Genomic DNA, 16,276 nt, shown 5'->3' with positions numbered 1-16,276 from the left:
GACAAAAGGGAGGAGGAAATAGAAAAGGCACTCCCATGCAATGCACTTCGCACAGTGCAAAGCTGCTTTTCTTTTTCGTGGAACATTTATTTTTCATTATAACCAAACCCCACTGCATTTATCACACTTCTACAAAAATGAAACCTGCTGCACTGCATCTTACCATATTTACACACACACACACACACACACACAAAGTTCTATTAATTATTCCAATACATTCAGATTCTACAGCTTACAACTATGAAATGAGAAAAACTATGAAAGAGAAAATAATCATAACATGTATCAGATATTTAACAAAATGTTAATTTTAAGCACAACTGCATAACAAGATCAGTTTGTTAGCAATAGAACGTAAGGGATTGATTGCATTGTCCTGTGCTTTCTTGTTCCAAAAATGAATACAGAAACTCATTTTATAAATTAACATCATATGGCTGTCTTCCTTCCCTCATCTTAATCAGATTTGTTAACAAGAAGTCCTATAGTCCATAGTCAGGGTCATCCCATCTACAAGGCCAACTGAAGTGGTGACCTCAGGCAGCAGATTGGTGGGGGGCAACCATTGCCAACCTGCCTCCATTGCTCCTCCTTCTGCTTCTACTTCCTGGATTGGATTGTTGGAGAATAGGAGAAGCAGAAGCTGGCCCATCCTTGGCCCTGGCCCTGACCTCAGATGTCAGGAGGTCTTGGGTCAGCCCTGCCCATAGTTAACCATTGAGTTACAATTGATGAGTCTGCTTTTCTCCATGCTGCTGGTTCTGGGACGGACACTGACACTTGGTAAAGTGGGAAGTAAGGAACTTTTTAGGGAAAAGGAGAAGTATCATTATCTTTGAAAATATTTTATCTTCAAAGGGAGAACGTGGGAAGAGAGGCAGAAATGGATCTGCTGGACCACAAGGCTCTCCTGGATCAATGGGACAAAAGGTGCTCAAAATGTCACTTGATTAACTGAAAAATGTGGGTGGAAAACAGAAAATGAAACATTCAATAACTTCTCATGGCACAGATAAGCTGCTTTACACACAGGGAAATCTTGGTTCGGAAGGTTCCTTTGGGAGGATTCAGTCACTGTACCTGTTCCTGGCAAGCACAGGGTTCCCATTCACAGCTGTGGGAGGACTGAAGTGGTCATAGAGCTGTAGCCGAATCTGCCTGGCTCTCTCCCCACTATGGTGCCTGCTTAACTTCCCCAGCACTAGGCACTATGGGGGAGGTGGTTGATCAGCAGGTGCGCCTGCAGGTCCTCCCCTCCTGTGTCTGGCACTGGGAAAGCTAAGAGGTAGACTCCTCCCTTTAGTATCTCCATCAGTGCAGCAGTGCTAAAGAACAAGGAGTTCCACTGCTACCTACCTCATAAGAACATAAGAACAGCCCCGCTGGATCAGGCCATAGGCCCATCTAGTCCAGCTTCCTGTATCTCACAGCGGCCCACCAAATGCCCCAGGGAGCACACCAGGTAACAAGAGACCTCATCCTGGTGCCCTCCCTTGCATCTGGCATTCTGACATAACCCATTTCTAAAATCAGGATGTTGCGCATACACATCATGGCTTGTACCCCATAATGGATTTTTCCTCCAGAAACTTGTCCAATCCCCTTTTAAAGGCGTCTAGGCCAGACGCCAGCACCACATCCTGTGACAAGGAGTTCCACAGACCGACCACACGCTGAGTAAAGAAATATTTTCTTTTGTCTGTCCTAACCCTCCCAGCACTCAATTTTAGTGGATGTCCCCTGGTTCTGGTATTATGTGAGAGTGTAAAGAGCATCTCCCTAACCACTCTGTCCATCCCCTGCATAATTTTGTATGTCTCAATCATGTCCCACCTCAGGTGTCTCTTTTCTAGGCTGAAGAGGCCCAAACGCCGTAGCCTTTCCTCATAAGGAAGGTGCCCCAGCCCCGTAATCATCTTAGTCGCTCTCTTTTGCACCTTTTCCTTTTCCACTATGTCTTTTTTGAGATGCGGTGACCAGAACTGGACACAATACTCCAGGTGTGGCCTTACCATAGATTTATACAACGGCATTATAATACTAGCCGTTTTGTTCTCAGTACCCTTCCTAATGATCCCAAGCATAGAATTGGCCTTCTTCACTGCCGCCGCACATTGGGTCGACACTTTCATTGACCTGTCCACCACCACCCCAAGATCTCTCTCCTGATCTGTCACAGACAGCTCAGAACCCATCAGCCTATATCTAAAGTTTTGATTTTTTGCCCCAATGTGCATGACTTTACACTTACTGACATTGAAGTGCGTCTGCCATTTTGCTGCCCATTCTGCCAGTCTGGAGAGATCCTTCTGGAGCTCCTCACAATCACTTCTGGTCTTCACCACTCGGAAAAGTTTGGTGTCGTCTGCAAACTTAGCCACTTCACTGCTCAACCCTGTCTCCAGGTCATTTATGAAGAGGTTGAAAAGCACCGGTCCCAGGACAGATCCTTGGGGCACACCACTTTTCACCTCTCTCCATTGTGAAAATTGCCCATTGACACCCACTCTCTGCTTCCTGGCCTCCAACCAGTTCTCAATCCATGAGTGGACCTGTCCTCTAATTCCCTGACTGTGGAGTTTTTTCAGTAGCCTTTGGTGAGGAACCATGTCAAACGCCTTCTGAAAGTCCAGATATATAATGTCCACGGGTTCTCCCACATCCACATGCCTGTTGACCTTTTCAAAGAATTCTATAAGGTTGGTGAGGCAAGACTTACCCTTACAGAAGCCATGCTGACTCTCCCTCAGCAAGGCCTGTTCATCTATGTGTTTTGAGATCCTATCTTTGATGAGGCATTCCACCATCTTACCCGGTATGGATGTTAGGCTGACCGGCCTATAGTTTCCCGGGTCCCCCGTCTTTCCCTTTTTAAAAATAGGCGTGACATTTGCTATCCTCCAATCTTCTGGCACCGTGGCCGTTTTGAGGGACAAGTTGCATACCTTAGTCAAGAGATCTGCAACTTCATTCTTCAATTCCTTAATAACTCTTGGGTGGATGCCATCAGGGCCCGGTGACTTATTGATCTTTAATTTAAATTAATCAGTAAATTAAATTAATTAAATTAATTAGTAATCAGTAATTTAAATTAATCAGTAAATTAAATTAATTAAATTAATTAGTAATCAGTAATTTAAATTAATCAGTAAATTAAAGTAAACCTCCATCTGGTGATCCTCCCCATTGCAACATGCCCCTTAACAAGCTTACTGGGTAATGGTAGGCAGCAGTGACAGCAGCAAGTCTCCTTTTTGAGGATGAGACAACTGGCATGCAAGCTCATGCTGTGTTCTGAAGAAGGAAAACATTCATAGCTGTTACCACCAAATGTCACCCAAAAACAAAGTCCCACTATGTTCATTGGGTTACTTCCAGGTATGTCTGTATAGGCTTGCAGCCTAAGAGACTGAACTTCAGAAAGTTCCTGGGTTCAATCTTGGGTCTGTCACAAACTTATTAGGCAGCCTTAGGCAAGCCACATTATCTCAGCCTCCATCTCCCACCAGCAATTTGTGACTGATCATACCATCTGAAAGAATATCTGTGACTTGCTTTGAAAACTCTGTAGTGATAGGTGATATAATTCTCATGGCTAACAGCTAGTGATATGGGATGGGGGCAAGCAACATGCATCAGACATTGTGTTTACAAGCAATCCTCAGATTATGGAGAAAAGGTGGGAGGGGGGCTTAATAAACTCTACAAGCTGTTTTCCTGTTTCTCTGTTCCCTCCATTAAATTCTGTTTCTAACCAAGTCATTCCAGTAACCAGCAACCAGTAACCAGTTACTGGAACCAGTAACTTCCATATATCATAGCTAAGGGAATTGTCTTAAACAGTAGAGGATTTCCCTCCCTACCCACCCACCCGGTAATTCAAGCATTCATACAAGGAAGGAAAGACACCAAGCAGCATCAGCTCCCTTTCCTTTGTTAAGTCTGTTTGAGGTCTTCACATGTTTCTACAACTCATAGGTTTACCCCTGAAGTGCCCCTAGTTTGATCAGCTTGCTGTCCCAAACCTCCTCCGAACTCCTACAACTCACTTTACAACACTTTTCTTGCTGAAAAATAGCAAATGATTGTTTTTTTTTCTCACTTTTGATTTGTCTTTTCTGTCACTTCTTTTGCTCCATAGGGAATGCCTGGTGCCCCTGGGATTAAGGGCAGCAAGGTGAGACATGTCTTGGTGCAGGCTCCACATGAAGTTGATAGAGCAGAGACAACATGAAACATATAGGCATAACACATAATAATGTCGAATTCGCTGGCTTAAGATGCGGTTATTTTCACTAACTGAGATGGCTTTTAAAAAGAATTGGTGCACATTCACATAGGAGGTCTATCAACTAGCTGCGATAGCTAAATGGCAAGTCTGTGTTCAGAGTCACTGTACAGTACAGTCTATATCCTCCTTCTGGCTGCAGCTCTTTACCCCAGTGCATGAAAAGCTCTTCCTGAGGGTCGGTGGAGCTTCTGGAACAACACGTGTTGTGGTTTGGGCAGAGGGCCTGTAGCCAAAATGAGGAACAAATCAGTGGAAGGCACATATGTAGTCCTGCTTTCCACTTGTGCCCAAGTTGCTTTGGATTCAAGCCAAGATGTTGAAATTAACATTTTTTTTAAATTCAAGAAAAAATGAACAACAAAACAGATTTCTTTGAAAAGATTATGCCAGTATTCAAGAAAACCGACAATATGATGGCAAGATAATTGGGTAGTTTTCTCGAATAGACCTAGAGAATGCTGTTTTATTCATTTATTTAAATGTATAAACTGCCTTTTAACAAGTGCTCACAACTGAGGTTTTGGGAGGAGTAGGACAGGAGAAATAAACATGCAGGCTTCTGACTAACATTTCATTTTCTTGGATTTTGAGCTAAATTGTAGATAACAAAAATGTTCAGAAACAAATACTGTATACCTAACAGTAATACTTGGTTTTTTTCTGTTTCATAGGGTGATATTGGCCTTGGCAAGGTGGGTCCAAGAGGACCACGTGGTTTCCCTGGCCCACAGGTATGAAGACCCCTTAATACAATCTCTGTTGTATCTTCTCATAGTAGCTTCTGCTTTGAATATCCTATTACACCATTCCAAAGGGTGACTTCCAGCAGCAGATTGCTAGATCCTCAACTGTAAGTCATCTTGTGATGGCGCAAATGCCACACTGCCATTGCATGCATCAGTAGAAATGGTCAGAGGTATTCCAGAACTGCCCAGACTCTCCACCAGTGCAGGTAAGGTGCTGGAGGGGGTGATTTGTGGGTAGTTTGGGGCAGGGAGTAGGCTGAACTTGGGGGGGGTAGTTTGAGGGTGGGAGGGGGTGGATCTCGCTAGCAGTCACACATGCCAAATCCCATCCCACATTCCCAACCTGGACCCCCACAACTGGCATAAGGAGGCTCAGGGGGCACATCAGGCCCTGAAAAGGGAGGTAGGATCTTGGCAAACCACTGCCACCTAGATTCACCCCTGAAGTACCCCTAGTTTGATCTGCTCCCTGTCCCAATCCTCCTCTGAACCATCACTGCTGCCACCTTACCTGCTCCAGTTCAAGCTGGTTGAGCCACTGGCGTGCACGTGCAACCTCCAGCTGTTTGCAACTGATCAGTCCTAAGCACACAACAGCGATGAGGCTTTTGCACCAATGGGCTTAGATCTATCGCCATCAGCTCTGAATAGGATTGGGCTGTAAGATTGTTTGGAAGAAATTGCACCAACTTAGGACTGGGCTAGTGACACCAATAGTTTAGAGCTCTTAGTTTAGACATCAGAAGTTTAGAGCTCTTCACCCCACTAGTGGAAATTCCACTCAGACAGCTGTAGGCTGTCTGTTTTCCTAAATGGAACCTCAAGGCAAAAGGGAACATTTTTAGAAAGGCATGCCTTAGACATTTGCCGCTCTTTGGCAAAGATTTACTTCACACAATAAATGTTGCTGTTACAAAACTTGATCGACCAGATGTTCTGCCCAGGAAATTTGTGCGTATGCCACAGGAAATAATGACTCTCTGTCCATCAGTTTTGACTGTCTGAAAAAAACTATCCATCTCCAGTCTTAGCTGTCTTACCCAAGTTTTGCTTGGTGACAATTCAGCTGACATTTCCCCTCATGCTTAGTATCAGCATTCATCCCAAGGGGCAAGCCCATTGAAATATAAGAAATAAGAATTTGGCCCCCAAAGTCTTTGACTGGAAACTCAGCTGCTAAGAAAACAAAAAGTTATTTGAAATGAACAAGCAACATCTGGCCCCACTTGACACTTTAAATATTGTACAAATGGCACATTAAAGGTTAATGGGTAGAGGACAAATGTGCTAAGTGGATGCTAGACAGCAGGCATGTGTTTATTGGTTGGTTGAAAGCACCACTGGAGCAAAGTTACAGCTGTGTCAATCTGAAGAAATGGAATGTGGCATTCTCCTCATTTAGACTGACTCTTGGTCTGATCTGCTTAAAAAAAATGTTCTGGTTAAGTTCTGACTTGGAAGGAAACTTTCTTTTTTCCAAGTAAAAACACCTTTTTGGAATTCACTGAGAAGACAAAACTTGCACAATAAATATTGGGGCTAAGCTAGAAGTCCTCCGATTAAGCTGAAAATTTTAAAATGGGGAGGGGGGGTCCAAGACTGGCCTCATGTCTTAACTTCTTTCACTGTCACCCTCTATTTCACACACTACTGCTTCTTTCCAATGGCTGCCAACTGGCAACCACTACCTCTCCAACCCTCTCCACAGCCCTTTCCTCCAAGAACAGTGAGTAAAAAACTAAAATTGGCACCTGTTAAAGAAGGTACCAGGAGAAAGCAGACTGACTATGAAGTAGTGTCTAGTAGTGATTAGCACTCACCTACTCTCCCTGCTCTCTACTTTGCCTTTTTACTGGGTCAGCAGTTGACTGTGGGTGGGAAAACTGGGAATTCTCTCCACTGCCACCATCTTGGGCTACAGAGACCATGCAGGGGGGGCATCTGGAAAGATAAAACACCCCCAGGAGAGCCCAGAACCCCGGGGGTTCTCATTAAAATTTATTTATTTTCCACATTTTTATGCCACCCTTCCTCCGAAGAGCTCAGGGCGGTGTACGCAGCTGCTCCTCTCCTTTTGTCCTCACAACAACCCTGTGAGGTAGGTGAGGCTGAGAGAAAGTGACTGGACCAAGGTCACCCAGGAAGCTTCATGGCTGAGGGGGGATTTGAACCTGGATCTTCCAGGTCTAAGTCCACCCCCCCAAACCACTACACAAGCCTGACTCAAATTCCAACTGTAGTAGCATCTGAGAGTGATCAGACATAGCAACTGATTACATTACTTGTGAACATAGACTAGGTAAGCAAGAGTCAAAAGATAACTATCCAAAATCCAGAAGAAAGGAATGAAACGAAGTGGGGAATGGAGGAGGGGTTGGAAGAAGTACAAGCATTCTGATGGAAAATGATTGAACTTGGTTTGATGGATACAAAGGAAAGCTTGACCAAGCTAGGTTTAGTAACTAGTAATGTCCAGCAGCTGCAGCTGGGAGGCTACTCAAGAGCAAAGCAAACAAATGCCCCGATGCATTGTGTCTGCGAAACTGGTGAAGTTTGCAAGCTGTCTCGGAGTGAAAGAGAACAAAGTGTCTGGCAAGATATACAGTACCTATTGGTAGCTAATTACATTGTCCCAAGTATCCTGGTCCCTGTGCTAACTAGAAAGTAAGTGGGCCTTCCATGAACCAACATTAGACATCATGTGAGAAACACACACTAGCATCCCTGTGGTTGAACTTAAGGAACCTTGGTTTGATGAGGTCTTAGAGTTACCTGATTGAAGGAATGGAACCCACCTGGCCTCTTCATCCCACTTTTTACCTCGACAGACAGGTTTGTCTGCCCAATAAGTAAGCATATGCTTTCCAGACAGGGTGAAGGACTCTGACTCCACAAATGCACATGGCTGGCTGATCGCATTTCAAACCGACAAAGGCAGTTTCAGACTGTTGTTGTCTCAGCAGCTTTTTAGACTGCTGAATTTGCACAAGAGCTTCTAGAAGTATCTAAAAATAAGGGGAAATAGGCAGAAAATAGGTGGAAACGAGGCCTTCGTCATAGGACCAAACTAGATGAAATATTCACATCATCTTCTGGATGCTGTTTTTCCTTTCAAATAGCAAGTGTGTCGAGTAGCAGTGGGAGAGGGCAGCAGTGATCCAGACAGAGGCCTTGGCTAATCCTATGCACCCCTTCTGAAGGGGGTTAAAAGTTGCCTCCAAGGCATCCCAATCCTATGTGGCCTAATACTGCTGGATACAGCACTCCAGTGGCATAAGGTCCTTCACAGCTGTCACAAAAGATGACAAGCTGTATAACAGAACTGGGCCACCATTGCAAGCAGCGAGTGGCTGTGGCTCCACGCCAGTGGAATCTCCATATCCTTCTGTGCCACTTAGTCAACATAAGGGATGGGAGAGAGGCAGGGAGGGGGCAGAGTGGGGCAGGAAAGTGAGGAATGGGAAAGAGACTAGAGTGGAATGGGGGTGGAAACAAGGACTGGAAAGGACCAGAATCAGTGGCAGTGGTACTGTCAATATCCTCTTCCAGGCCTCAATCCACTGACCTGGATATGCTTGAATTTGCACCAGCAAAATTATAAACCTGTTCTGATGCTGGAGGCTTACCCCCAGATAAGGGAACAAATCCCCCCCCCAAGATGGAGCACATGCTCCAATGGTGCGGCTACATCAATGGGGAGGGGAAAGGATAGGATTGGGGTCTAGTGACTATTTGCCCTTTTGAAGGTATCATTGCAACAACTTTTCAGTGGAGAAATGGTAGTAGTGCAAACAGCTAAAACTGCCCTTCACCTGCACCATGGTCCTGGATAACATCCTCCCCACTGACTGCTATTTGAAAGGGGAAGAAACATGCAGGAACCAGTGGCATGCTAAACGTAGTGTCTACTTTGGCCCACATATGGCATTAGTATCATTGCTCTCAAATTCTGAATGTATCTGAAATTTAATAGTGAACACTAGGTTCTACCACTATTTGGTTATCAGGGATTGATAACTTTCTGAAATCTGAAAGAACTTTCTGGAATCTGCCACAGGGCCAGAAAGTCCTCTACCCTGTATTGGACCTTACTAGCCTGTGTGAAAGCTTGGATTGCTGTTACAGGTTGTTGACCATCATGCCAGTCCTGGTTGAACCCTCACTGGCAGCAGTGGCAGTAGTCAGAATTTGCATCATCAACTTGCATTAAGCCTGGGTCAAGCCTTTCTCCTCAGCAGTGGTGATGGTTGCAAAAACTGTGCCTCAGTAGGCACAGACCTGATGTACCAGGCAGCAACAAATTCATCCAGCTCAAAAGGAGCGGTTTCAGTCAGGTCTGGAGATAATTTGAGTTGATGGAAATCTACTTCAGAAATAAAACAATTTTGCCCTTCCTTGATTTCTCTCAGCATTATAGTGCAGTTATTCAGGCTCTTTTGTCAGCCATATTAAGTCTTCTCCAGGTCTTTCTTCTTTAAAGGTCCTTGAACTCAACTGAAAAGCCACTTTCACAGATCTACTGATACAAGCATAACCTCTTTTCAACAGGGTGAAGAAGGAATTTTGGGAATTCGTGGCCCTGTTGGCCAAATGGTAAGAGTGAATTGATCTTAGCATCAAATTCTCTGCCTGGTCTGAAATAAGTCTTTATTTCCAAGAACTCTCTTGTTTGGGAATCATTAAAACAGAACAAGAGGTGAAATTGGGTTTCACTCAGTCACGTCCCAGAATTTGAGGAAGGGTCATCAGATTCAGGCTGGTTCTTGTTTTCTCTGCTGTACTTATTGTTTTGTGCATTACACACATAGGGTGCAATCCTAACCCACTTTCCAGCACTGACATAAGGGCAGTGCAGCTCTGAAGTAAGGGAACAAACTTTCCCTTACTTTGAGGAGGCCTCCTTGAGGCCCACTCAACTGCAGGATGCAGCACATGCCCCATTGGCACCACTATTCCAGTGCTGGAAAGTTGGTTAGGATTTGGGCCATAATCATACATATTCCTTTTAATCACATCTTAGAGCACCATGGTTCACACTTCCTCAGATAACTTGTCACTCCCAAGCCATCCCGAAACACAGATCAATAGTAGACTCCCTTACTGTGGAGAAAGTCATCATGCCGTACTTCAGATTGAAAACCTGTGCATCAGATTGAGTCCAAGCAAGGAATCTGAATCTGCTGTTGCATCAGCCCACTAACTAAATAAAGTTGTTGGCTCTGCAAGAAGGTGCCATTTGAGGAGACAACATGCATGATGAAGTTATCATCATTGGCAACATAGTGAATGGCTCCAGTGGAGAACACTATTTGAAAAACTCCTAGCAACTGAAATTTAGGGGCAGGGCTCTGGCAATCATCAAGCCTGCTTTGCTCAGCTGTGCTTCAGCCCTTGTTGGAGTAACATTTGTGCCACCCATGGAACTGTTCTCGGTGCTGCAGATCTTGTCATTGAATATAGGTGCAATCCAGCCTTTGACTTGGGCTGGTGCAAGTCCCTTGCAGTGGCCCAGGAGGGTCACAAACATGCCATAAGGCACGTTTGTGCCTCCTCAGGAGTTGCTAGGCTGGCGCGCAGAGGTGTGCCAGCCTGCAGAGGCTGGAACAAGCCTCTGCACTGACAGAGGCACCAAGGCTTGCGTTGACCCGGCTGGGCCAATGTAAGCCTCTGAGGTAGGCAGGGAGGTGGTGGGGAGGAGGCGGGAGGGAGGCATTCCTGGGCTGGGGGAGGGTGGGCAGTGGCCGGCCCTGGGACGGATGGGGAGTGGGAGGCGGGGCTGGGATCCAGCAGTTATGCCGGATCCCAACCCCTGTTCCCAGGGAGAATGAAACAGCTTCAAGCCTCTCTGCTCTCCTCTGACTTGTGCCGCCTCAAGAGGTGGCGCAAATTTGAGGAGACCCATACGGGAAAGGACGCCTTTCCCAGAGGTAAGGGGGAAAGTTTCCCCTTGCCTCTGACTGAGCCACTTTTGGCCCCTATCCTGTGCTGGATACAGTGCAAGCCTCCTGGCTTGCCTGTTCCAGTGCAGGGTAGGATTGCGCCCAATGGTTCCTACTATCCTGTCTCTCCTTCTCCCAAACATGTTGCCTTGCTGTTTTGCTGTATCATAGGTGTCCATTATTTGTGCATTCTACTTATGATACTGTCACCCCAATCAGTCTTTTGAAGCCACCTAATTTATGCAGCATCCTACCTCATCTTATTGCATTATGGAAAGATGACATCTCTGAGTGGGCCAGTGGAAAATGAGCTATCCAGGTGGAGTTTTCCATGGCAAACTGTAACCTGTCTTCATATTAATGGAAGTTGTGGCAGAACTACTCTCCAGGGGTTTTCATGTCCCTGCAATAAAAAAGCAAAGCTGTTCCACCCAGGCAGCCTCAGATTCCACTGTGACACTTTTATACAGTTCTTGCTTTGGGGTATTTTCCGTTCTCTTGCTCATCTGTTTCAGGGGCAGAATGGCATCGCAGGGCTTAAAGGTGAAAAGGTAAGTGGCAAAATGTTGGTTCTTAATGTTGTGCATCTTTGATTCTGTACTTCTTTCTTCTTCAAGAACCAATTTTTTCTGCCAAATATTTGAGATGTTGACAGGAGGAGAGTAATATAGACCTGAGCAACTTCTTTCATCTCATTGGATCATAGCCTACATACAGTATATTGTATTTCTCTCAGAACAGGTCAGTACAGGGATTATCTAGTACATCTGATCCTTACAGCATGCACACTTCAAGAGGCTTCAGATGCCTTTCCCATCCATACCTCCTGCGATGCTTTTAATGCTAATATATTGACTGATAGTAGTAGCTAAATTTTGAAAACAAAATTTTGAAACTCAATTTCTTGCTTCTTCAGAGTGGTAGAGTTATGTTTATCCAATTTAACATGTACTTTTGTGGGCCTCATCTTGCAAAAGCTAATCTAACCCCACACTAGCTGAGACAGGTATGTTTTAATAATTGGCTGTGGAATAGGTGATGTAACCATTTTAACAAGCTATATATTATTTTTCATTTTCATGTTACTTTTTTAGGGTGATGTTGGCTCCCCTGGGCCCAAAGGAGAAAGGGTAAGGGACATGCAGAGGGTTGACAATGTAGTTTTCTAGTCAGGGGCTTTCCCAGCCCTGTCTGGAGATGTTTCCAGGGTTTGATCCTGGGCCCTTCAGCATATGAAACAGTTGTTGTGAACTACAGCTCCATTCCCAGACAAGCCAATAGTCTAAAGCCAACAGAGCCACTCATTTCCATAGCTTACAGCCCAGTCTTAACTGGGCACCCCGTAGATGCACCCCATAGATGCAGCTGCACTAACCCCAGGAAGGGGGTAATCCAGAAGTCTCCTCAAGGGAAGGGAACTTACCTTTCACAGTGATACTACTTATCATAGTGATATCTTGTTGAGTACCCAGATTTCTTGTGAGATGGGGATGCACTGATTGCAAAGCTCTGTTTAAGCATTTGGGGTAGGTGGCTGCTTATGATTGCCAGTGATCAATCTGCCAGGAAAGGAAGTGACATTGACATCATGCCTACTGCAATCTGAGATCAGGAGAAGTGAGAGCCAGGGACTCCAGAGTCCATAGGTTGTTCTGCCACTATTTGAATCCTTCTTCAATTTCATTCTTGACCCATGGTGAACTCATAAATATCTTTTGTGCCATGTGCTTGTATCATAGGGAGATCCCATGACAATATTTGGACCTCAAGGCTATAAAGGCAATAAAGGAGATTCGGTGAGTTGTAGGGTTCCTGTTGCTTTTTACGCAGTGCCTTAACTGTACCTTCTCTATAGCTGGCAGAGATAAGTGAATGTTGTTTTCACTTGCATATTCTATACTCTGATTATAATATCCCCAGGCCTTTAATCCCATTATCCCAGTAGCTTAATATCTTTTCCCCTTCTGCTCATGAGTCTCATGTTCCAGAATACTGGAGTTTGGAGGTAGTGATGTACTAGATATAGACCAACAAATTGGAACTTAATCTAGACTAGATAGCAATGTTTTCACTTGAATGATTTCCACCTTGTGTCACTGTGGAGAGGGGAGCATCATTACTGCTCAACAAGTAATCAAGGAATGGGAATTATCAAAATGTCTTACTTCAACTATGACTACCGACTGCTAGGGACAGGTCAGGCCAAGTTCCACTTACATCCCTGATTAATTTGTGAAGCCCGTAGTAGGAATCTGATAGCTACATTCTTCAGCACCATCTAATTAATCAGTGATGTAAGTGGAACTGTGAGATCCACAGTAGAAATCTGATAGCTACATTCTTCAGCTCCATCTGTTAGCAATATCTAAAAACCTGTCAGATACAAAAGTGTAGACAAGGGGATAGATACCTGCTACAGCCTTTAAAGCAAAGAAGTCATGAAGCACCAGAGGCTTGAATCTTAAGTTTGTCCTGGAAGAGGGTATATTGTCTTCTTACTAAATGCATTGTTGTTTTAAACCTGGTGGGCAGCCCAATCCTATGCCATGGCAGCACCCAGCAGTAGAGCAGTGCCAAAATGGCCGCCACTGTATCCTATGGGGCTAAGGCAGCCACCAGAGTCTCCTTGTGGTAAGGGAATTGTTGTTCTCTTACCCTTGTCAAGCTCTGCGGTCAGCAATGGGTCTTCTCAGATCTGCACCCACTATTTAGTGGGTACAGAACCGAGGAGGCCCATGTTGGCCTTTCAGGTTCAGGAGAGGGCATAGGTTCAGTGGCAGAGTCTGCTGCCATCCCTTCTCCCACCTAGGCCCTATCCTCTCCTTGGTCCACCCTCCCTCTGCCTCAGTGCTAGCTGGCAGGAATACTTACCAGCTGGAGCTCCTCAGGCATGGCTTCCCAGTGCTGACTGGGAACATCAGTCTGGTGCTGGGAGCACCAACTGACACTGGCCTCTGCGCTGGCATTGTGAGCTTACCACTGGCAGCGACGAGCCTTATGGCACTCACATGATGGCTGTTGTCAGAGCAGCATGCCAGCTGCCAGCGCTGCCCTGGCTTAAGATCAGTCCGTGAGATTGGGCCCTGAGTGAAACCATGGGTTTGCTTGCCAAATAAAACCTTTCCCTGGAGTGTGTGTACAAGGAGAAACTAAAAAAAACCAATGGCTGGAGAGACAAAGGGACCTGAGGGCCCAATCCTGTCCAGCTTTCCAGCACTGATGCAGCTGCAATGCAACCCCAAGGTAAGGGAACAAACATTCCCTTACCTTGGGGGACCTCTGGGACTGCTCCCCCCACCACAGGATGTGGCACACGCTCCATTGGCACAGCAGCAGGAGTGTTGGAAAATTGGTTAGGATTGGGCCCTAAATTAGCTATGGTTTTCTCAGTGTGAATGTAACACTTAATGGAGTCCCCTTTTTCCCCTTCATAAATAAAAAGGCATGTTTCTCACAAAAGAAAGATGATAATGTGGTAGAGTTGACTTGTACAAGGTGAAATATGTTAGAAAAACTTTCTGCATTACTCTTTAGGGTGAAAGAGGCCCTTCAGGCTTTGATGGAGACAAGGGTGAGAAAGGGGAGGATGGTCCTGCAGGAGAAAAGGTATCCATGGCTTCATTGAGTTATTTTGTTGCACATATTCCTTTGTCCTGGAAGATGGCTTGGGAGGGGGATTGCATGCCCCTCTGGTCAGGTTTTGCAAAGAATATTTCACTTTACAATCTTTCTATATACTGTTGCGGTCAGATGACCTGCCTCCATGTGCACTTTGCTTTCCCCCCCCCCCCCCCCAAAAAAAAATCTGTCAGGTATCTGTTTGGCTTTCTGTGGATATGAAAATTCCAAGCTTGTTTCATGTGATTTATTTAACCTAAATGTTTACAACCTACAAAGGTTGATGCAGAAATCAAAAATGAGAAAAATTTGATTCCATGCTAGTTAACACTTGCCTCACTATGGGCGCAATCCTAACCCCTTATGTCAGTGCTTTCCAGCATATTAAAAGATGTTAAAAAGATGTTTAAAAGGCTGAGAACTCAGAAGGCTTGTCTAAACAGAAGGGTCTTCAGGCCTCGCCGAAAAGTCTCAAGAGAGGGAGCCATTCTTAAGTCAAGGGGAAGGGAATTCCATAGCGTTGGTGCCACTACTGAGAAGGCCCTATTTCTTAACGCCGCCCCACATACCTCCCTAGGTGGCGGCACTTGCAAAAAGGCCTTCTCTGATGACCTAAGAGAACGAGCTGGATTGTACGGGAGTAGGCGATCTCTAAGATACCCTGGCCCAGAGCAGTATAGGGCTTTAAAGGTCAAAACCAGCACCTTGAATTGGGCCCAGAAACGAATGGGCAGCCAATGCAGCCGCTGGAGAAGTGGACTGACAGAGTCGAACTGCCTACCTCCATTAACCACACGGGCCAAAACATTCTGCACTAGTTGCAGTTTCCAAACCATCTTCAAGGGCAGCCCCACATAGAGTGCGTTACAGTAATCTAACCTCGATGTCACCGAGGCATGGATCACCGTGGCCTGGTCTGCACGATCCAAGTACGGCCACAGCTGGCGCACCAGCCGAAGCTGAGCGAAGACCCCCTAGCCACAGCCGCCACCTGGGAATCCAGGAGCAGCTGCGAGTCCAGGTGGACCCCCAAGCTGCGGACCTGCTCCTTCAGGGGGAGTGCAACCCCATTCAGCGCAAGCCAATAGTCCAGCACCTGCATCAAGGATTTCCAAACCAGGAGAGCCTCTGTCTTATCCGGATTTAATTTCAGCTTGTTAGCCCCCATCCAGATCCTCACTGCCTCCAGACAGCGCTCTAGGCCCTCAACCGCCACCCTGGAGTCTGGAGGAAAGGAGAGATAGAGCTGGGTGTCATCGGCGTATTGATGGCAGCCCACTCCAAACCCCCGGATGACCTCTCCCAGCAGTTTCATGTAGATGTTAAATAGCATGGGGGACAGAATTGAACCCTGTGGTACCCCGCACCTCAAGGGCCAGGGTGTTGAACAGGCATCCCCCAGCACCACCATCTGGGACCAATCCTCCAAGTAGGAGCAGAACCACCACAAAACAGTGCCTCCAACTCCCAACTTGGCCAATCGGCCCAGAAGGATACCATGGTCGATGGTATTGAAAGCCGCTGAGAGGTCCAGCAGGACCAACAGAGACACACTCCCCCTGTCCAGTCCCCGGCGTAGGTCATCCACCAAGGTGACCAAGGCAGTTTCCGTGCCAAAGCCCGGCCTGAAACCAGATTGAAAAGGATCCAGATAATTCGCTTCATCCAAGACCCTCTGG

At 45.9% G+C, this 16,276-nt stretch overlaps 1 protein-coding gene across 1 annotated transcript in view; it reads left to right on the top strand.

Moving 5' to 3' along the window:
- LOC136657168 (collagen alpha-1(VII) chain-like) overlaps window positions 1–16,276 on the top strand; it is a 96,166-nt gene that overhangs the window by 31,494 nt on the left and 48,396 nt on the right. Inside the window, exons 12-19 of the mRNA XM_066633847.1 lie at window positions 862–933; window positions 4,145–4,180; window positions 4,966–5,025; window positions 9,589–9,633; window positions 11,495–11,530; window positions 12,074–12,109; window positions 12,719–12,775; window positions 14,514–14,585. Coding sequence (XP_066489944.1) covers window positions 862–933; window positions 4,145–4,180; window positions 4,966–5,025; window positions 9,589–9,633; window positions 11,495–11,530; window positions 12,074–12,109; window positions 12,719–12,775; window positions 14,514–14,585 — 414 coding nt within the window. The remainder of the gene's footprint in view (window positions 1–861; window positions 934–4,144; window positions 4,181–4,965; window positions 5,026–9,588; window positions 9,634–11,494; window positions 11,531–12,073; window positions 12,110–12,718; window positions 12,776–14,513; window positions 14,586–16,276) is intronic.

Source organism: Tiliqua scincoides, chromosome 7 (assembly GCF_035046505.1).
Source record: "Tiliqua scincoides isolate rTilSci1 chromosome 7, rTilSci1.hap2, whole genome shotgun sequence".
Classification (NCBI taxonomy): Eukaryota; Metazoa; Chordata; class Lepidosauria; order Squamata; family Scincidae; genus Tiliqua; species Tiliqua scincoides.
This window is presented reverse-complemented; position numbering and strand designations above follow the sequence as displayed.